Source organism: Podarcis cretensis (assembly GCF_951804945.1).
Source record: "Podarcis cretensis genome assembly, chromosome: 7".
In the NCBI taxonomy this organism is placed as follows: Eukaryota; Metazoa; Chordata; class Lepidosauria; order Squamata; family Lacertidae; genus Podarcis; species Podarcis cretensis.
Genome location: NC_137176.1, coordinates 24,498,214 through 24,519,524, shown reverse-complemented (window position 1 = coordinate 24,519,524; position 21,311 = coordinate 24,498,214). Strand labels below are relative to the sequence as shown.

The 21,311-nt window shown below is 45.7% G+C and overlaps 2 protein-coding genes across 11 annotated transcripts in view; one reads left to right on the top strand and one right to left on the bottom strand.

Moving 5' to 3' along the window:
* Positions 1-2,877, bottom strand: part of RELCH (RAB11 binding and LisH domain, coiled-coil and HEAT repeat containing) — a 64,928-nt gene extending 62,051 nt beyond the window's left edge. For 3 of the 4 annotated variants that reach the window (XM_079984915.1, XM_079984916.1, XM_079984917.1), the window contains exon 1: positions 2,261-2,875. In XM_079984915.1, coding sequence (XP_079841041.1) covers positions 2,261-2,774 — 514 coding nt within the window. In that variant the 5' untranslated portion in view covers positions 2,775-2,875. Of the gene's footprint in view, positions 1-2,260 lie in introns of all 4 variants that reach the window. The other variant, XR_013841122.1, reaches the window with a different exon arrangement.
* A 108-nt stretch (positions 2,878-2,985) lies between these two features.
* The window catches only part of PIGN (phosphatidylinositol glycan anchor biosynthesis class N), a 92,138-nt gene continuing 73,812 nt past the window's right edge, over positions 2,986-21,311 (top strand). Inside the window, exons 1-6 of one of the 7 annotated variants that reach the window (XM_079984927.1) lie at positions 2,986-3,178; positions 6,607-6,667; positions 11,423-11,668; positions 12,236-12,357; positions 13,988-14,086; positions 20,787-20,893. In XM_079984927.1, the coding sequence (XP_079841053.1) occupies positions 11,442-11,668; positions 12,236-12,357; positions 13,988-14,086; positions 20,787-20,893 (555 nt within the window). In that variant the 5' untranslated portion in view covers positions 2,986-3,178; positions 6,607-6,667; positions 11,423-11,441. Of the gene's footprint in view, positions 3,179-3,594; positions 4,145-6,606; positions 6,668-11,422; positions 11,669-12,235; positions 12,358-13,987; positions 14,087-20,786; positions 20,894-21,311 lie in introns of those variants that run through there. The other 6 variants (XM_079984924.1, XM_079984926.1, XM_079984925.1 and 3 more) reach the window with 6 other exon arrangements.

The window sequence follows — 21,311 nt, the reverse complement described above, 5'->3', positions numbered from 1 at the left end:
ATAGCCACTTCTAGTACTTAAGGTACTGTTTCATGGGTGCAATGAAACAACATCATGCAAGTTATTTAAAGGAACTAAACACTAAGCAAGTAATATGAACACAGTGTTTTCTATTTGGCCAACTACTATTGTGATATAAAGAGCAACATCCAATGATGACTGCCCACTTGCACAATGGAAATCCACTTCACAATGAGACTTCTAGTTTAGCCTTCTTCCCTGCTCCAGCACCTTGAATGCTCCCAACGTCTGCTCTGGAAAGTTCCTCAGGCCTCCAAAGCAAATTCTGGAAGCACATGAAGGCTGTAGGAGAAAGAGGAGGAAGAAGAGGCCCCATTGCAAGAGCAGGAGCCTGGATCTAACCCAATGTTAACTGGTTATGATTCCTTGGGTTTTCCTGATAACCCTGGCTTGGTGATTCAGCACCAAACTGCAAGTGACGGGGAGTCAGTTTTCACTTTTATAAGGTAGAAAGTGATTCAGAAGCCCCTGACCCGACCCAACTTCTAGCCTTGCAAAAAGAAAGCAAAACCCACACAGATCAGGAATAGTCATGACTATTCTTGTCACCTCTGCAAATGTGTGAATAATCAGCACAGCCTGAGCTCATGATGATATGCTACTTGCAAGAATGAAAAAGATCAACATGTACATCCAATTCTATACTGTTAAAAACAGATGCTATAAGAAGATGGCAATGACTACAAGAATCTAGCATCATTAATGTTTAGAAGCAATAGCCTCTGACCTAGCAACCCTGTTGAAGTAATATACCTGCATGAAGGCTGATGACCTGCAACCCAACCTATATTTACTCAGAAGTAATTTCCATTTAGTTAAATGGGACTTATACCCAGGTAAGTATGCATAGGGTTCCAGTCTTAATAGTACTATCACACAACCCATCTTCCCACTAAGGCAAGCTCTTCACCTATAGCAAGATCTATTGGGATGGCTGAGCTGGGAGGGAGTTATACTCTCTTAACTACTTAATCCTTGGACTCAGCCAGGGAGTATCATCTCTCTCATCCCAGGAGAGCTGGGACCTAGCTTGCTGAGCAGAGCGCAGAGGCTCTTAAACTGGGATAAGCCCTGACAAAGCAGCATGGCAGAGGCAGGACCACTGAGGATGGGTCCTCAGCTCAGTCGTGTGACTTGGCAACCTGGCATTATGTTAAGGCATCAAAACGGGTGGTGCATCTCAAGCACTACTTTAAAAGTTTGTTTTCTCTCTACCAGGCTTAGGTGGGCTCCACTAGCAGTAGCCCCACTGCTAAACTGAGTAGCTTTGCACTGCCTCATTCATACCAGCTCCTTGTTTACAGGACAGCTCCCTAATTGTGGCAAACAACACCATGTTGACCAGGCTTTTTAAAAAGTATTTTTTAGCAGGAATACGGGGAAACTGAGTTCCCTTACCTTTAAAAAATGTAATTTTTTTTTGAGTTTTTTTGAGTTCTAATCCAGGTCAGTGTCTGCTTGAGTTGGGTGTGTGGGTGGCACTGCAAACGGTCCTGCAAAAAACTTCATGGTGAGTTCCCCACCCCCCCTTTTCCCTAGGAAAAAAAGCACTGATGTTGAACTATAAAAGGTAAAGGTACCCCTGCCCGTACGGGCCAGTCTTGACAGACTCTGGGGTTGTGCGCCCATCTCACTTAAGAGGCCAGGGGCCAGCGCTGTCCGGAGACACTTCCGGGTCACGTGGCCAGCGTGACATCGCTGCTCTGGCGAGCCAGAGCCGCACACGGAAACGCCGTTTACCTTCCCGCTGGTAAGCGGTCCCTATTTATCTACTTGCACCCGGAGGTGCTTTCGAACTGCTAGGTTGGCAGGCGCTGGGACCGAGCAGCAGGAGCGCACCCCGCCGCAGGGATTCGAACCGCCGACCTTTCGATCGGCAAGTCCTAGGCGCTGAGGCTTTAACCCACAGCGCCACCTGCGTCCCATGATGTTGAACTATATGATGGTGCTAACTTACTGACCTAACTTAAGCAGGGCATTAGGGGGTTGGGTGCAGCGGAGTGAGCCCAACCCGGGCATTACCTTACACGTGGCAAACCCACCGCTTGCTTTCAAAAACAAACCCTGCCCACCTCGCCTCCCTTCCTGCCACAGCTGACAGGTGCTCATCGGAGGCAAAAAAAGGAGGAGTGCATCGAAACCAAAACAACTCGCCAAGGTCAACCAAGGACCGAATCGGCGGAACTGAGCTACATTTTATTTTATTTTATTATTTGTTTCCCTCCACAAACAAACTTACGGAGCTGTCCTGCTGCGCCGGGCTCCTTCCCCACTCCGGCCCCCGCCAGGAGCCCCGGGGCCGCCGAGGCCGGCGGGGTGGGCGCCGTCGTCGTCGTCGTGCCCCCTGCGCAGCCTCCTCCCTGGCGCTCGAAGTTGCCCGGGTTGGAGAAGTAATCCCTCAGGCGGGGCAGCTCCCGGCCGCTCTCCAGCAGCTCCGTGTGCAGCTCCAGCGCCGTCAGCACGAACTGGTCGCGCAGCAGCTGAGCCGCCAGGGCGTCCACGGGGACCCGAGGCGGCTCCTCGGCCTGCAGGGAGGAGGGAGGCGGCAAGGGCAGATGCTGCTGCTGCTGAAGGGGCGGCGGCGGCGGCGGCGAAGAGCAGGCCGACGAAGGCAGCGGGAGCGGAGCGGCCGTTCCGCCGCCGAGCTCGCTGCTGCTGCTGCCTCCGCCGCCGCCGGGCCGGGCCTCGTCGGGGTCCGACTCCTCGGAGTCGCTGAGGAAAGGGTTCACCCCAGCAGCCCCCGCCGCCGCCATCTTGGGAGCAGGGGAGGCGCCCCAAGCAGCGCTCCCCCCTCCCCCAACGGAGCCCCGTTACCACAGCAGCCGACGGCGCCCACCAACCGCCCGCCTCCTCCTCCTCCTCCCTCCCTCCTCAGATCTCACAGCTTCTTCCTGGTCTCGCCTCTCGCGAGAGTTGCCGCCCGGATGCTTCCGGTCTCCGGCGTCCTCGCGGAGCGGTATAGACTTTCGAAAGGAACAGAGGGGGCAGCTCGTCTGTTTTTCTGGGCATACGAGAGGTTTCGTTTGGTCGGCGTGGGCGCTGTTCTCCTCTCCTTCCTCTTTGGGAGAAATCGGCAGCTGCTTGAAAATAACCACGAGCCCACGGAGGAAAAAAAAGCAAGGCTTTAGGGTTGCTCAGAAAAAGAAGAGGAAAAAAGGTAGAAGCAAATACATATTCATATCATATCTGTTTTAACTCGCTTGCCTATGAAGAAGGCCCGCTGGGCTACCTGACATGAGATTGCATCCTGCGTCTTATTTCAGGCGGTAGATACCCTTTTTTCTCAAAACTATGCAAAAAACAAAACAAAAAACCGAGGATGCAGAGACCATGCTTGTTCCCCTTGTGTTGCATCGGTGTGACGGTGGTGGCCGGGATGCATTGTAGTCCATTATTATTATTATTCCTACATTGTAGGTCGGGCAGGTGAATGCTGCTTTTTTTTTTTGACAGCCCTGAAATGTCAGGACTGTGCTGAAGCAGAGACTGAGAGGGGTAAAAAAACAAAAACTCCAGCGTGTTTGTATTTAAATAAACGCAAGCTTTGGCTTGAGGTTTGAATCTCGGAAGGAATTTAATATTCAGCGGGGGGAAAGGGAATGTGGCGGTTTAGTTAGAATTACTTTTGCAGCCATCAGCACAAGCGCCGATGTGTTTTATCCCTTCCTGGCCGAAATCCAGTGCGGAAATTAGCCAGGTGCATATGAAGCCTTTTGGTTTCCGATCTGACAGTTGCACCAAACTGGGTTGCGGTCAACTTCCAACCCGCCCCATAGTTATGGGAGCAAACAATAGTTTGGTTGCAAACTACTTTTTCCCAAAGTGCAAAACGGCTATTTCAAAAAACCCGAGCACGAGGTTTGTGAGAGTCGACGTGCGTTATACTCTTCACGTTTCTCTCTCTGGAGGCACAGGCGGTGAGCAGGAGGCTGCACACCTGTCCCACTGGGCTCTACCTGTGCATCATGAACATGCAAGATGCATGATTGACGGGGGAGGACACTTTTTCCCTCTTCCTCCTCCTCGCTCCCTTTCCCCGGGGATCTCGCGATGCCTTTCCCGAGGCCCTTGGACGCGCGCCGGGGTGCCTGGTAAGGGTGCAGAAGCGCCTGCTTCCGAACTTGTGAGTAGCGGAGGAGGACGCGTGTGCGCGCGCGCGAGGCCCCACCCCACTCGCAGGCGACCACGCTTTGGCTGGGGGTCGGATGTAAATGGGGCTTGTTGTCCTCGCTTCCGCATCTCCCCACCTCCCCACCCAGGAAAGCCACTGATTCCTCAGACTCCCCCCTGACATCTCATGAAAGGCTGTTTGCCAGATGTTGCTGATGGGGGATGACGCCTCTTGCTAAATGAAGGATCGGGGCAGGGTCATCTCTCCATCACTGCCTGCTGTTGGGGGCTGGGGGATTGGGATCCTTTTTCCCCTCTGAGAAAAACTGCTTCTTATCTGTAGCCTTTCTGGTATGTGTTTTGTGCGATTTTGGTGGTTCCCTACTCGCCCACCCTCTCCCACCTTCGCCTCTGTCTTCTTGGAACCCATGAGCGCTTTATCTCCTTTCTCGGGACCCTTAGTATGTTCTCCCCTCAGTTCTTTTCCTTCCATTTTTCTCCCCTTTTTGCTTCTTCTGCTTGCCCCCCTGGCATCCCCACCATTGCTAGTCACTGGTTGGGGTAAGAAGGATCCATTCTGCATCATGGTTGTGGTGACCCTGAGGCTCTGGGCCAAGTGCTACTGAACTGATTAAAGGTAAAGTGACCCCTGACCATTAGGTCCAGTCGCAGATGACTCTGGGGTTGCGGTGCTCATCTCGCTTTATTAGCCAAGGGAGCCAGCGTACAGCTTCCAGGTCATGTGGCCAGCATGACTAAGCCGCTTCTGGCAAACCAGAGCAGCGCACGGAAAGATCCACCTCTGGTTTAGATCTGCAGCATGAGGGGGTCTGAAGTATATATAATACTACTCTGGAGGACCCAGAGCTTGCGCACCCACCCCACAGCTTTGAATACATCAGGGCTGCCATTTTGTGTCCTGGCAGAATATTATTATTATTATTATTATTATTATTATTATTTACTTATATGCCGCCCATCTGACTGGGTTGCCCCAGCTTCTCTGGGGCAAAATATAAAAACTCTAGCAAAATATAAAAGCACAATAAGACATTAAGCACTCTTGTTAACAGAAGCTTTGTTCAAAGAACAGGGTTTTTTAGCTGCAATGGCTGCCAGCGCACTTTAAGGATCAAAACCTCAGATTGTCCTGTGAGCTGCCCTTTGCTCTGTGAACCGCCCCGAGACCTCTGGGTATAGGGCGGTATATAAATCCAATAAATAATAATAATAATGAAAATCTCAGAGTAGTCTTATATATACTTTAAAGCAAAATAACCAAATAAATAAGGCCTTTAAGGGGAACAGAACTCACAAATCATGAAACACGGAATCACAGAATTGTAGAATTGGAAGGGACCCTGAGGATCTCTGGTCCAACCCCCTGCAGTGCAGGAATCGAAGACCTTTTGGCCCATGACCTTGGCATCATTAGTACCATGCTCTAACCAACTGAGCTAACACAGGAAACAGCTTTATACTAACTGAGACCATTGATCCGCACAGACTGGCAGCAGCTATCCAGGGATAGCCAGAGCTGCAGATGCCACTGTTGGGTTGAATTTGGGAACTTCTACATGCAAGACAGTTGCTCTACCACTGAACTATGGCCCTTCTCCAACTAAACTATAGGCCCTATACGGCCTAGGACCCTGGTACCTATGGGACCGCCTCTCCTGGTATGTCCCACAGAGGAACTTGCGGTCTTCAAATAAAAACATCTTGAAGGTCCCAGGCCACAGAGAGGTTAGGCTGGCCTCAGCATAGAGCCAGGGCTTTTTCGGCTGTGGCTCCGATCTGGTGGAATGCTCTGTCACAAGAGACTAGGGCCCTGCGGGACTTGACATCTTTCTGCAGGACCTGCAAGACCGAGCTGTTCCACCAGGCCTTTGGTCAGGGCACAGCCTGACTCCCTCCTTTGACAATCTTCACAGAACTTTGGCCCAATGGTTGCCATCAATTTGATTTGAATTACTTTTATAATGAAATGATTTTAGAATGTTGTACTATTTTATTGTTGTTAGCTGCCCTGAGCCTGGCTTCGGCTGGGGAGGGCGGGATATAAATATAATTTGTTATTATTATTATTAGAGTCTAAGGTTTTATGAAATTAATAGAAAGCTTGAAATTGTAATGTTTGCACTACCTAAATGTTAGATGCTAATTTTTTAGAAAGCAATTTCTTAGCAACTGCATCCCCTAGTGGTGTTCAGTGCACACGGCAGTATTTTCTGCACTGTTTGTATTCTGTGAAGGAGACTGTTGGTAGAAAATACAAGTTCAGGCATATTCCGGTAGGTCAAGGCATCTGGAAGTCATTTAAATTGGAAATAGATTTATTTTTCACTCACCTGCCCAAACACCCCCTTTCTTCCTCCACCACCACCACATTAGGTGAGCTCCCCCACAAGGAAAAACATGGAGAGCTCCACCCTAAACTCATTTTTTCCCCTTGTATGATCTGGACTAAGGTAGATGGAAGAAAACAAACAATGACTGTGGGCTGAGTTTCAAAGCAACTCTCTTCATTGGTCTGGTGAGTGTATTATCTTAACTGTACGATTATTGTCCTCAGCAGTTAAATCTCGCATCGTAAAGTTATGGGAAGGCATGTGCAGAAGTGGTTACTTGAGATCCTGCGTCTAGCAGCAATTCCACTTGGGTTTCTCCCTCATAAAAAAAAGACCAGCTTCACCAAGGTCTTGTTGTTCATACCAACGCCACCTGTCTCTACCTAGCCACGCACCTCACCTACTGTGATCAGCACCCTAGGAAAGCCTCAACCATCTTAATCTCCGAGACCATGTGGAAACCATTAGAAGGCCAGAGTCAAGGATCTTTGTATCCTACAACAGAGCCTTCGCCAAGGGCTTAGGCCTAACACTCTGAAGAGGCAAGCAGTGGCAGTCTTCAGTGCTGCAACACCAAGGATTCTTGAACTCACACTCTCATGCAAAACAGAGGGGACAGCAAGGTTCAGTACTCACATAACTACAAATCTTTGCACTTTCCACACGGACGGGGTGGTGTTTTTGTGCTAACACTTCCTTTGTCCCGAAAGTAAATTCTCCATTTCATAGGGCTTAGTAACGGGACCTTCAGTCTTTTTTTGCCCCAGATCTCTGCATTCGTGGGACAACTCTGACACAGCCTAGTCATACACATGGCTCTGAAAGACTATCCTGTCAGAACAGAGGCTCTTGGCCTCTTTGACTCCATCCTTGTGTCGTCTTCTCCCACTTCTCTAGAAAAGGCAGCTTCTTCCTCTGTCAGCTGGTGGATTAAGGCCTAGGAGGCACAGCACCTGCCCACTCCCCAGCACATCACAGCCCACTTTACCCTGTCCACAAACACATATGTTGCAGATGTTTGCAAGGCCACTTGGTCCTCAACCCTCCACACTACCAATTAGATCTTATGTCCCTTAGCTGATGGTTCCATTGGAAGATAACCTTCACATAACATTCTCTCCTCAGAGGAACACAGTCACCCAGTTTCATCTTGTTTGTGTGTGTGTGTGTAGGGGGTGCCTTTATGCTTGCCCATGGATGGAAAGGAAAGCAAAACTAGAGGAAAAGAATAGGAAATCTGTTTAATTTCATGGCTCTGCCTTTTGCGCGTCCCAGCCATACAACCTGCAACATCCCTGTCCTAACCTAGAAGGCCCGTTCATGGTTAGTGTTCGATATTCCTTTTTAATCTGCAGCTTTTCAGCCAGATATTGTTTCAGTCTTAGCTGAATTCAGAGTTGTGCTAATGAGAATAACTTCCAGGCCTTGCTATGCCCTGTTATCAGGGGTGCCTCAGAGGCGGAGTTGAATATCCCACCCTGCCATCTAAGAAGTGTAGCAGGAAGTTAAAAAGAGTCTTAAGACGCTTTGTGACCTACAAGCCAGGACAGCAGATAATCATATTTATCCCTTCAAGATTTTGCATAGGGATTGCTGATACAGAGAGTTAACTTGACAATAAAACGTTCAATTCTCGGGGGGAGCTTTTTGCCTTAGGTTTGCTTCTGCATTGCTGAGCCACATTTACATCTTAAAGCAGATGACATTTGTTATTGTAATGTACAAAATGCTCATTGAAAATCTTGACTGTATGGTAATTTTAAACAGATGAACAAGTTACCAAAACACATTTAAATGTGAAAGCCTATGGAAATTATGTCTTATAAACTGCATTATACGACAGATTATTTGGATCATGCAAATTTGTTCATGCTCGTTTACCTAATCAAAGGCGGGGGGAAGACCACATGATTATGCCTAGAACATTGCGGGGAGTGGGGGAAGTAGCAGTGGTACAGAATTTTAATGTTGTTGAAATGATCTGTATATGATGATGAAAGAAAGTAAATCTGAAAGTATTATTCTAGCTCAAAACTTGGTTAACATACAGGGGCGTCCTTAGTGCTGAACAATATGGTTGTGTCAACTTAATAGTTTTCCATAAAACTATTCCTGTTTTCAATTTATTTATGGATGAATTGTTTTCATATCTCTCTGACAGTCTAAATTAAATATTACGTAATACATTTTTTATTTAAAAAAATCCTGTCAGCTGAAAGAATAGCTGCTAATCATACCCCTTTGTAATACACATGCCATGACACATGCTTACTGAAAACGCATTTTCATTAGATTCTCTTAAATTATATACAACAGGCATATAATGCTCACTGGAGCACGCTCCTTTTGAAAGAAATGACTAAAGTATTTTTACTGTCATTCCTTGACGCTTTTAAATATACTTGTACACCAGCATAACATAGTCAGCTGAATAACACTTTGTATATGTTTCTCCGAATATTGAAAGCATAAATAGGAATAGGAAACAAATGGTTGCATATTTCATAAATATTTATATTTAGTTGTTTTCTCTATCTTTTAAAAATAAAAGACAATCTCAGCATCCCAAGTATTGTGAGTTTTAAATGTTCGAAGAGCGGCAGTGTTGGATATGGTGGCTTTGGGGGGAAATAGGTCTGCATTTTGCCTCATTATGTTGACATTTCCATTCATCTTGGAGGACCTGATTCAGCAAAGGACTACAGGTTCTATAGCAGGCACAAATCTTCTTAGGCAATAGATTGGCCTATAAGCAGTGGTGTCCAAACTTTTTTCAAAGAGGGCCAGATTTGATGAAGTGAAGGGCCGCGGGGGCCAACCAAAGTTGTTGACCTTTATTTAGGATTGAAGTTATTGAGTTTTTAAAAGGTTTTTACCTATAAACTGCCACAGGGGCCAGATTAAACCAACCAGCAGGCCGGATTAGGCCCCCGAAATGGACTTTGGACATGCCTGGCCTATATAAATGAAAGAAATAGAAGAAAGAAGTACTCCTGTCAGGGAGTAATAGAATTGCCCGGGTAGAAGTGTCTTCTTCATACAACTTTCTTTGCTCTGTTGCTATCTCTCTCTCTCTTTCTCTCGCTCTTAAGTTAAATATTTTGCAAGGAATGGTGGTATGTACAATGGGGATTCAAACATCCCACTGACGTTCACATGTGAATGAGTCTTCTCCTTTCCTATGCTTGCACATTCTATCTTTCTGCCTTCTTATGCTGCTGGGAGGAATTCAGAAGCTTGTCCCTGTGCTTCTGTTTAACTGTGTCCTGCCATGTTGTCCGAACCCAGCAAACTACAGTGGTGCCTCGGGTTACAGACGCATCAGGTTACAGACGCTTCAGGTTACAGACTCCGCTAACCCAGAAATAGTATCTCGGGTTAAGAACTTTGCTTCAGGATGAGAACAGAAATTGAGCAGCGGTGGCATGGCAGCAGCGGGAGGCCCCATTAGCTAAAGTGGTGCTTCAGGTTAAGAACAGTTTCAGGTTAAGTACGGACCTTCGGAACGAATTAAGTACTTAACCCGAGGTACCACTGTATGGCTAATGTTAACGAGAGTTAGCTTAAACAAGCCACCTGCAGTAGTCGCAATGTTAAGTTTGGTTAGTTTCAATTGCGATTTCTGAAGCTGGGCTTGTTTAGATTAATCATAGTTATTGCGAACCACAGTTCTGTATTCGGATGACATAGCAAGCTGTTATTAACCAAAAGAGAAAGTGAAAGCTTCCCAATCCCTGCTTCCAGCCATGCAGGAGGATGTGAGGCCGGGAGAGTGTATGAGCTCATTCATATTTTGCAGGAAATGCAGCCGATGGATATTGGACTGGTGACTTGAGAGAGATTAACTGGGTATATACAGCTTGGGTGCCTCCACCCAGCTCTGACCCAAGGTTGATGTGGCTGATTTGCTTGCAGATGGGGTTAAGTTCCACACCAGCCTTACTGAATACATTTCTCGCATGACAATGTAGTGGCTATGACTCTCTCTAGAACATAAAGAGAGGTAAAAAAAGGTAAAGGACCCCTGGACGGTTAAGTCCAGTCAAATGCAAATATGGGGTTGCGGCGCTCATCTCACTTTCAGGCCAAGGGAGCTGGCATTTGTCTACAGACAGCTTTCCGGGTTATGCGGCCAGCATGACTAAACCGCTTCTGGTGCAACAGAACACCGTGACAGAAACCAGAGCTTACGGAAACACCGTTTACCTTCCTGCCACAGCAGTACCTATTTATCTACTTGCACCAGCGTGCTTTCAAGCTGCTAGGTCAGCAGGCTATGGCATTTCCTCTGCTAGTGCATCACAGAGGAATTGCATTGTTCTCTCGACTTTGCATCACCCCAAAACTAGACCATTGAGAAACAAGCCAAAGATAGTCTAAAGATAACAGATCTGAGTTATGAAGCTTTGACAGGCTTGATGTCACCACCTGTCACAGTGGGGCACATGCCAGACTTCAGAGCTTTCTGTAACTAATGCCAGGCAGAAGGAAAACAGATGCAACCATCATTATCTTCATATTCCCAGAATATCTCTGCATCCAGCGATGTCAGGATCCAGAGACATTCTGGGCAAATGAAGATAGAGGCTGCAGCCCCTTTGCCCAGCAGTTTACTTTATAGCTCTGGGCTGAGTGTTTGTCCCCACCACTGTCTATCCTGCCAACCCTGGTAAACTCATTTTGGGAGGGCCCCCGGGGGAGTACAAGTGAGAGCACCTTGCCTGGCATCACCCCAGCCCTGAGCTTGGAGAAGAGTGGGGCGAAAAGATCAATTAAACAATCAATTGATTTTTTGAAAAAGAAATCTTATCTATGAAACTGAAGAATGCACAAAACGTAGAATCAGATGCAGACTTTGAATGCAGCAAACTATCGCTTGCCTCGACTTTGAATGCAGCAAACTATCGCTTGCCTCACCTGTAACTGTTTTGCTCTTTTAGTGCTGGACAACCCATCACCATGAATATGCAGATCTTTGTAGCGACTGGTCTCCTGGTACATTGTGTGTTCCTGATCTCTATTTTTGACATTTACTTCACCTCTCCTCTGGTCCACGGCATGACTCCCCATCAGACTCCCTTGCCACCACCTGCGCAGCGCTTAGTACTTTTTGTTGCCGATGGTCTGCGTGCAGATTCGCTTTATGAAGTGGATGACCATGGCATTTCTAATGCTCCTTACCTTAGGTATGTTCCTCTTGTTATGATACTCCCCTAATCTTTTGAACTCTAATCCTTCAAGATTATTTTTTTTTAAAAAAAACTCGTTAGCTATGGGACAGGGATTTTGCACTGCTGCGCCCGAATTTTGCAACTAGAAAAGGTTATTTCTGCCATTTAAAAATGTGACTTGACCAATAAGACACTTCATATACTTGGTTATCCAGCAGTCGTTCTTATTTTAAATATTTTAAATAGCGCCAGTTACTTCCTTGTAAGATTTCTCCCCACCCCTATTTTATCTTAATCCCAACTTTTTAAGGGATCAGTGAAGGATGTGATAACCTCCCCAATGCCGGGCACATTGTGGTTTGTATTGTGAAACTGTAAAATCCATGTAACATTTAATTAGAGTTTTTCTCTAGGAAAAGCCATAGAATCTTATAGTTTTAGAAATGGTGATTGTTGAATGTGTGGAAGTGCTTCCTTAAACTAAGCAGTGGGACCACTGTTTGTTCTTTTCCCTTTTGAGCCTTACAGACATGGATTTGGTTTTTAAAAACTGCATGCGTTACCACTGTGTCTTATTTCCAGGAATATCGTGTTAACCAAAGGCAGCTGGGGAGTATCTCATACTCACGTTCCAACAGAGTCAAGACCTGGCCATGTCGCTCTCATAGCTGGATTTTACGAAGATGTCAGTGCTGTTGCAAGAGGTATGCTGGTTATCCATAAAATATTTTGTTTGGATGAAAAGGCTGAGCTTTAGAATATTTGGCCACTAACTATAAAATTATAATAACTTGTATCATAAGGTAAATTAACTTGTACCAAAAAGTATCAGTGGAGGATTGGTAGTGTCTCCTGACCAATGTGTGTTGTAGGGTATGGGGTCAGAGGTCCTCCCAATTTGAGCCAATTCTTTCAGCATACCCCTTACTATAGCCCATCCTCTGACCCTTTGGAAATGATTTTTGGTGGGTGGGTGTGTCAGTCTTTCATTCTGTGGACTTTCCTGAGTTATCTTATTTTTGGATCCAGGCCTATACCCCCAAGCTCTGTAAATTTGAAAGTCTCAAATGTGAGAGTGAGATTTGTACTTTGTTACCAGGTCTCTGATTAGCGTTGTGGCCACTCAAACTTTGTTTTGGCATAGTAGACAGTTGGCATATATCTGTTATTCTTCCGTTTTCTACGTGGTGCGAGAAAGTTATGGACGCTTTTGTGTGCACTATTTGCCTAGGCTGAAATGTAATTAGTATCATTTTGAAGGCTAGTTTTCAAGGTTCATTGGCCACCTGAAACAATGAACAGTGACAACATTCATGCCTGTCTACTGAGAAGGTAATCCCATTGGGGACTTATTCCTTGTGTATAGGATTGCAACTTTTAACCATTATCAGTTTGGCATAGGTATTTGGGAATGAGCAGAGTTTATTCTTCAGGGTCTGAGAAAAGGCAAACAAAATTTGGTTTGCTGTTTAAAGTATTTCATTGGAAAGCAAGATGCAAAGTACTTGGCGCATTGGACTTTCTGTGAGATTTACAATGGTATTTAAGTGGGTAACAGTGGTACTCCAGTTATTTGTGGAATATGTTGACATAAACCGCTTTGGACATATCCTGCGCTCTTAGGAACTGCTTCATACATGAAAATCTACTCATGCAACTTCTGTTTTGGGCAGGCTGCATGTATACTGTAAGATGCAATATCTGTATTGTAATGGTTGTAAGGGGGTTACTTGTGCGTAAATTGCCTTCGGTTTAGTTTGATTGCTTGCCCAACCATGCTTAGGCTCACAGCTCGCCCTCCGTGACCTGTTAGTCACTTGCAGAATCCGTCAGTGGGCGTTTCTTGAACCTCTTCCAGCATAAAAGCTGTTTGACACCAAGTCTCCGCCTATGTTCCCTGCGCGGAACTCGTCTGCGCAAGTAAGGAGAAGGCTGGGGCGTGCCAGCGCTCTCTCCACTAGTTTCTGGTGAAGGGTCTCGGAGCCCTGTCTCCAATTCCTCCATCTCCCTCTCTTCTCTACTGGTGTTACGCTGAATTCCTTCCCCCCTGCTGGTCCCCTCTCCGGCATCGCTCTGGAGCCCTGCCTCCGCCTCTCGCTCTGATGTCAGTTCCCTGACATGTATGTTTGCGTATTTTTCTGTGTTATGTGTTGGAATGCTGAAGCCAATTGTCGTTTCCCATGATGTTCTCACCTGGTGAAACAGATGTGTTTGAGTGCTCATTAAAAGTGCTAGTGTTCATTCAGAATGTGCATGCTACCTTTAATTCCATTCAACAGTGTATCCAAGCTCATGTTATCGCCCTTACTACAGTAACAGTTGTCTCCCTAACAGGATGGAAAGAAAACCCAGTGGAGTTTGATTCCGTTTTCAATGAAAGTAAATACACGTGGAGCTGGGGAAGTCCAGATATTCTGCCCATGTTCGCTAAAGGTAAGCATGTTTTAGTCTTAGCAATGCATCATTTACAAAGTATAAAAAGTTTTACTACAAAGTGTAATATCCAAAGGAAGTGCTTTGCAACTCTTTGTGGGGTGATTTGGAAATCACGCTTTGGTTGGTGGCAACACCGCACAGGGTCACAAACATGTTCCAAATGAAGAGCTTCTGTTCTTCATAATGTACTGTGGTTTCTTGCTGATGTTCCAATAAATCAGGCATCCCCAACCTTCGGCCTTCCAGATGTTTTGGACTACAATTCCCATCATCCCTGACCACTGGTCCTGTTAGCTAGGGATCATGGGAGTTGTAGGCCAAAACATCTGGCAGGCCACAGGTTGCGGATGCCTGCAATAAATCTACATATGTTGTCTGCATATGTTTGTGTATCTGTCTAAAAATAGGTAGATGTAATGCTATCTAGACCAGGGTGCTGTTTTTTTTTTTAATGCAACCTAATATACAAAAATCAAGAGATCTTGTGTGAGCAGATGGCACTGCCACTTGAGCAGAAGGGTTGACCATTTACTGCAGCCTGCTTCTTTTGTTGTTGTTGTTTAGTCGTTTAGTCGTGTCCGACTCTTTGTCACCCCATGGACCAGAGCACGCCAGGCACCCCTGTCTTCCACTGCCTCCAGCAGTTTGGTCAAACTCATGATGGTAGCTTTGAGAACACTATCCAACCATCTCGTCCTCTGTCGTCCCCTTCTCCTTGTGCCCTCCATCTTTCCCAACATCAGGGTCTTTTCCAGGGAGTCTTCTCTTCTCATGAGGTGGCCAAAGTATTGGAGCCTCAGCTTCACGATCTGTCCTTCCAGCGAGCACTCAGGGCTGATTTCCTTCAGAATGGATAGGTTTGATCTTCTTGCAGTCTATGGGCCTCTCAAGAGTCTCCTCCAGCACGATAATTCAAAAGCATCAATTCTTCAGCGATCAGCCTTCTTTATGGTCCAGCTCTCACTTCCATACATCATTACTGGGAAAACCATAGCTTTTACTATATGTACCTTTGTTGGCAAGGTGATGTCTCTACTTTTTAAGATGCTGTCTAGGTTTGTCATTGCTTTTCTCCCAAGAAGCAGGCGTCTTTTAATTTCGTGGCTGCTGTCACCATCTGCAGTGATCATGGAGCCCAAGAAAGTAAAATCTCTCACTGCCTCCATTTCTTCCCCTTCTATTTGCTAGGAGGTGATGGGCCCAGTGGCCATGATCTTCGTTTTTTTGATGTTGAGCTTCAGACCATATTTTGCGCTCTCCTCTTTCACCCACAATAAAAGGTTCTTTAATTCCTCCTCACTTTCTGCCATCCAGATTGTGTCATCTGCATATCTGAGGTTGTTGATATTTCTTCCGACAATCTTACTTCCGGCTAGGGATTCCTGCTTCTTTACAGCTCTGAAATTCTGGCTTCACAAGGTTGGTGGACATTCCAGAGCAGTTTTTTTGGGGAAGGGATGGAAGAGATGGAAATTTCTGCTTATTCATAGGAGGGTACCATTGCCTTCTGCTTGTATTGTGGAATCTTGGATCCAAGTTAAATTGTTTTTGTGATGCTTGCTCTTTGGCCCCCTGAACAAAAGAAATATGGCTTCAGTAACTGGATTTAGTGTTTTCAGAAGGAGCGTAGCCATTAATTCTTTGTCCATGGTGCACTTTGTGATCTTATGTACTGGACACAAGCTGACCTAGTTAGTCTGCAAAGAGCTTTCTAAATTACCATCTTATGGCTATAACATATTGCAGTCTGAACTTCTAACAGCTATGTCTCTTTCCCCCCTCCTCTTCCCCTGTTCCCCCTGGTTCTTGTTGATCATCGAGCCTGGGAAATAATTCTCCCTGCGTTTTGATGAGCCCTTGCTCTCAACATTTGTGTTTCTCTTGGGGCTTAGAAACAGAGTGTATCTGTTTCCTTGAAATGTTCCATTTTGCAAAACAGTGCATGCCAGCTAATTAAAGAAGCATCTGAATGGGAATGTCATCACTCTGGCTTCCAGAAGGGCAGTCTCTGTGCCGTGGAGACCTAAGAGTAGGAATAGTAAGTAACTGGTAGGAGATGGGAGTGACCAATGGCGAATCCTTGAGCTGTGTAAATGATGCAGAAGAACCCTGGGGAGAAGAAAATATGTGCTGCTTTGCCTACATCTGAAATCCATGAACCAGAATAATGTGATAAACCTCAGTGCGTCTTCCCCGATACCATTTTAGAACTGACAGAAGGGATTTAAAATATGGCATTAGTTCAAGTTTTATTGAATCTTGTCATTTTCAGCAATTGAAACTTCCCCCTTCTCTTCATATCCTCTGTTACGTATCTTGTATTTTGTGTGCTCAGCTCATTCTCCTCGGAGTATATATTTTCTTTCAGCAGGAAATTGGGAAGGATATGACAAGGGATTGCAGCCTTCCTGTTCAATTGGTTCACTCTAGCCGTGGTTTTCACGTTTTCTAGAGTCACATTTCTTTAGTTCTACACTGTACATAGTTGCCGTTGGCTTGGGTGGGTTAATTGGCTTATTGGTGTGGAAAATCAGGTTATGGTATATCACAGGGATGTCCAACCAGTAGATCGTGATCTACCGGTAGATCGCTGGCTGATCCTGGTAGATCACGGGATCCTTATCGTGTAGCTCAACAACTCTGGGCAATCCACCCACCCCACGCACACTCCTCTTCCCTCCAATGACAATGCGTAGATGACTGCCAGTTTTTTTATTCTGTGAGTAGATCACAGTCTCTTGGGAGTAATTCCATCCTAAAGCAATCCCCCAAAGTTGTCACCATATTGCTCAACCCACAGTCCAGCTGCTTGGAAAGGGACCATGTTTGTGTGGTTGCTCTTTTCTGCCTGGATAGGGGTTTTTGCAAGCATTGACATACACTAGACAATGAGAGTCCGCACAGGGTCACCTTCCACACATGAAGATCTGAACCAATAGCGAGCCATTTCTACAGCATCTATGCCAAATTGCTTCTTGTTTCTATCTTTTTTTAAAAAAAGAAAAGGGTGGCTGTAGTTGTGTTAGAACACCAGAATGTCATCAGACTCTTAGCTGCTTAAAATAAGACGCAGGTTAAACCACAGAGCCTAGGACTTGCCGATCAGAAGGTCGGCAGTTCGAATCCTCGCGACGGGGTGAGCTCTTGTTTCTTGGTCCCAGCTCCTGCCAACCTAGCAGTTCGAAAGCACATCAAAGTGCAAGTAGATAAATAGGTACCGCTCCGGCAGGAAGGTAAATGGCGTTTCCGTGCGTTGCTCTGGTTCGCCAGAAGCAGCTTAGTCATGCTGGCCACATGACCTGGAAGCTGTACGCCGGCTACCTCAGCCAATAAAGTGAGATGAGTGCCGCAACCCCAGAGTCGGTCATGACTGGACCTAATGGTCAGGGTCCTTTTATCTTTACCTTTACCATTCTATGAATGCCAAGCAAAGTAACATTTAATGTATTCTTCTATTTAAGTACTCGCCGGGTAGTCAAGAGGTGATGAGGAATTTTATGCAAGTGAGAAGAAAAAAATAATAATGTCGGAATATGTTGTTAAAATTTTAACTACCCAAATCAGGACTGGCTGAATGTTTTAAGGATTTTCAGTCTTTTTAATGACATCATTGTCGCTTTAAAGGAGGTGTTGTTCAGCCCAGACACTGAGGGCCAGCTCTGAGGGCCTTCTGGAGGTTACAGGGAACCAGGCAGAGGCCCTTCTCAGTAGTGGCACCCGCCCTGTGGAACGCCCTCCCAGCAGATGTCAAGGAAATAAACAACTACTTGACTTCCGGGTTAGCGCGATCGGCTAATGGCGGATTCCCTCCGAGCTCCGGAGGGAATCGGCTCTGCTAAAGACGGGTCCTACCGCGCCGGCGACGCGGGGACCCTCAGAAACCGCAGGCGCGGAAGCCTGCGGACTTGGTGACTCGGTGGGCACCTTTAAGCGCCCTCCCTGACCCACGAAGAGCCTTTTTAAAGGCTACGGAGAGGGTACGGGGAGTGGCGTGGTGCTGAGAGTAGACCGCTACTTCAGTGGAGCGAAGCCGCGTGCCATGGCCGGACAGCGCTGACTTTTTCCCCAAAATTCGGACTGGAAACAAATAACCCGTGAGTAGAATGGAATTTGGACTTTAAAATCTATATCTTTGAATTTGGTACAACCAGGGGATGTGCTAAAGGGAAGTCCGCACCCCCCTATCTACAAACGATCTAAAGGAAGGATCGGTGGACTAAGGTGGAGAGTACTGTTTTTGGTGTTAGATAAAAAATATTTCCATGAGTTTGACAGAAGAAGTCTTTGTGCTGGAGAGAAAGTGAGGAGTTTTGGAAGCTTTTGTGTAACCCCCCCCCCCCGAACCCGGGAGCGTCCTGTGTGTGAGCCGGAGGAAAAAGAACAAGGAGTTTGACAGCTGTCAAAGGAGCTGTCAAACGGGCGGCTAAAATTTAAGAACTTTGTTATTTAATAACTTTCTGAACTAAAAGTGTTGCTTTTGAACTGAGGTGGCTGGAAACAACGTAGTCATAAACAACAAAGTAACGGGCTGTTGGAAAAGGACTATCAAGCAACTGTAATCCCCCTAGGGGGAACTAGAGACATTACAGAGGGCTGCAGAGGGAAAATTACTGGTAGAGATAGAAAGAATGTTTTTTCTCGTGGGAATCCTGCAAGAGCAGAGTACGGCTATGAACAAAGAACTTATGACCTTGAATTCCAAAACAAACGACTCTGCTGAATGCATAAAGGATTTGCCTGATAAGGAATCTGCAGCTGAACCAGAAAAAACTTTTTTGGAACCGGTGGAGAGAAAAGAAGGAATGGAAAAAGTGCAGGAAAATATCAATCAGAAGCCCATATTGTCAGGAAATAAAGAAGAAGATCTTTGGATTACAAATCTGCGAAAGATGAGAAAGATGAAGGAGGAAGTCCCAGGAGCACTTGGAATATTGGAATTCAAAAGAGTAAAGAAATATGATTGGGACTTCCTCCTTGAGTATGGGAGATCAACTGACTTTTTGCAGCAACTGCTATTAAGTATCTTGGATGGGAGAAAATATGATGTGACTGAGATAGAATTCCTTCGAGACCTGAGGACCAACAAAAAGGGCTACCAACAAAATCGGCAGAGAGAGACTGACAGAGACTTGAAGGCCTCTGATGTGAGGAATCCGGGCTAGGATAATTGCTTGGGAAGGGATGGAAACTGGGGTAGGGAGGGAGGGGAGAACAGAATTTCAAAATTTTATGATTTTTGTATTTGGCCATTATGACATATAATTAACAAAAATACAAAGGGAGAAATTCGTGGAAGGGTAATTAGGTCGACCTTAGAAAAAAAAAAGATTTAATGTTTAAAAGAGAATTGGATAAATTAAATTTGGATAAGTAAAAAGGATTAAGTTTAAAAATAACAATAATATGTTAAAGATGGGAGATAAGAACTTGCTGAACTAATTTTTGGAATTGGGATGTATGAAGAGGGGGTGGGGGGAAGTCAGGGAAAGGGGGTAATGAAAATAAGAGTTTAAAAATATATATGTTTTGTTTTTGTTTTTGTTTTATAAAATGTGAAAACCTAATAAAAATTTTATATATATATAAAAAAGGAAATAAACAACTACTTGAATTTTAGAAGACATCTGAAGGCAACCCTGTTTATGGAAGTTTTTTAATGTTTGATGTTTGATATTTTGTTGGGAGCTGCCCAGAGTGGCTGGGGAAACCCAGCCAGATGGGCAGAGTATAAATAAATCCTCATCATCATTATTAAATATAATTGTTCTCTGCCCCACCCCTGTACCAAACCATTGCTCAAGTTACCCTTGTGCTTGTATTGTGGAATCTTGGATACAAGTCAAATGGTTTTTGCTCCACTGTTTCAAGGTCTGCATCTGAAGTTCTCTCTCTGTGCAGGTTCTCTTCCATACAGTTATGCTAACAAGCATTATTAAGACTTTTTTTCTTGCACAGAGACTGTTTCTTCAGGTTAACTGCCAGCTACTGGCTTTAACTGTCCTGCAGGACTACTGCTGAAGTCTCCCACTCCCATTGCAGACCTTCTGAGCTTCTGCCTTCAGAGATTTTAGCCTTGGGGTGTTTGCTTCTTCCTCTTCTGTCCTCTGTCTGTCCATCATCTGTCTGCTCCCACAAAGACCCCTGTCTGTGACTGCTCTTGGCTGCAGACATTCTCTCCAGGCTTGTTTCTTGCCTCTTCTTTAGTTCCTTGATTGATCTCTCCACACTCTCCCAAAGACTGTCCAACGGACTCTTAAACAGTACAGAGCTTGCCCTTTTGTTTCCTCCAGTCAGAACCTTCTAACCACTCGCCAGATTCCGATTGGAATTCTGAAACCTCCTTGACCCGTAACTCAGGATCAATAAGTTTGGATGGAATGTCCGCTGAAAAACGACAACACCCTATTGAAGTCTGACCTTTTGGATTCCACCGATTTTTATATAAGGGCTGAGTTCTACTGCCAACTATCAGTAACGAAAGCCTTACAAGTATACGTAGCTCCTCAGCAGAAGTGTGTGTTTGTCTGCTTCTCGGCTGGCTGTCATCTGAACTCTGATACCATGTGCATTTCTGGCTTCCTTAAGAGTAAAATACCACCCACACGCTTCATATGGTTAACTGTTTTATGTTTACAAAAACAACAACAACCTTCCTACATTTAAGTTGAGCGGTCCTTTACTTTTTTTCCCCTTGAAGGTGCTACTGGGGATCATGTTTACACTCATTGCTATGAAGCTGAAAAGGAGGACTTTGGAACAGAAGATGCCAGCTTGCTAGACATGTGGGTTTTTGACCATGTTAAGGTAAATGAACATCTTTGTTTTGCTTACCGTAACTAGTTTAGGGTTACCAGACGTTCCCGGGGACAGTTCCCAGATTTGCAAATCTGTTCCCGGACAAATTGCGTCCCCGGAATGTCCCCAGATTTGCAAATCTGTCCCCGGGAAACGTGGCAGCAGCAGCCTCAGCAGCCCGGAGCCAGCCTGTTAGTGCTGCTTGCTGCCGTGGCACCCACCATTTTTCCTGTGCCACAGCAGCGAGCATCTTTGAGCATCTCCTTTCCACGGAGGCGCAGGTTACAACAACAGCCAAGGCGACATTTTTCCTCCTTCGCCGCGTCAAGCAGTTGGTCCCTTACCTTTCCCGCCCTGACCTGGCCACAGTGATCCATGCGACGGTCACCCCCAGGCTTGACTACTGTAATTTGCTCTACGCCCTTGA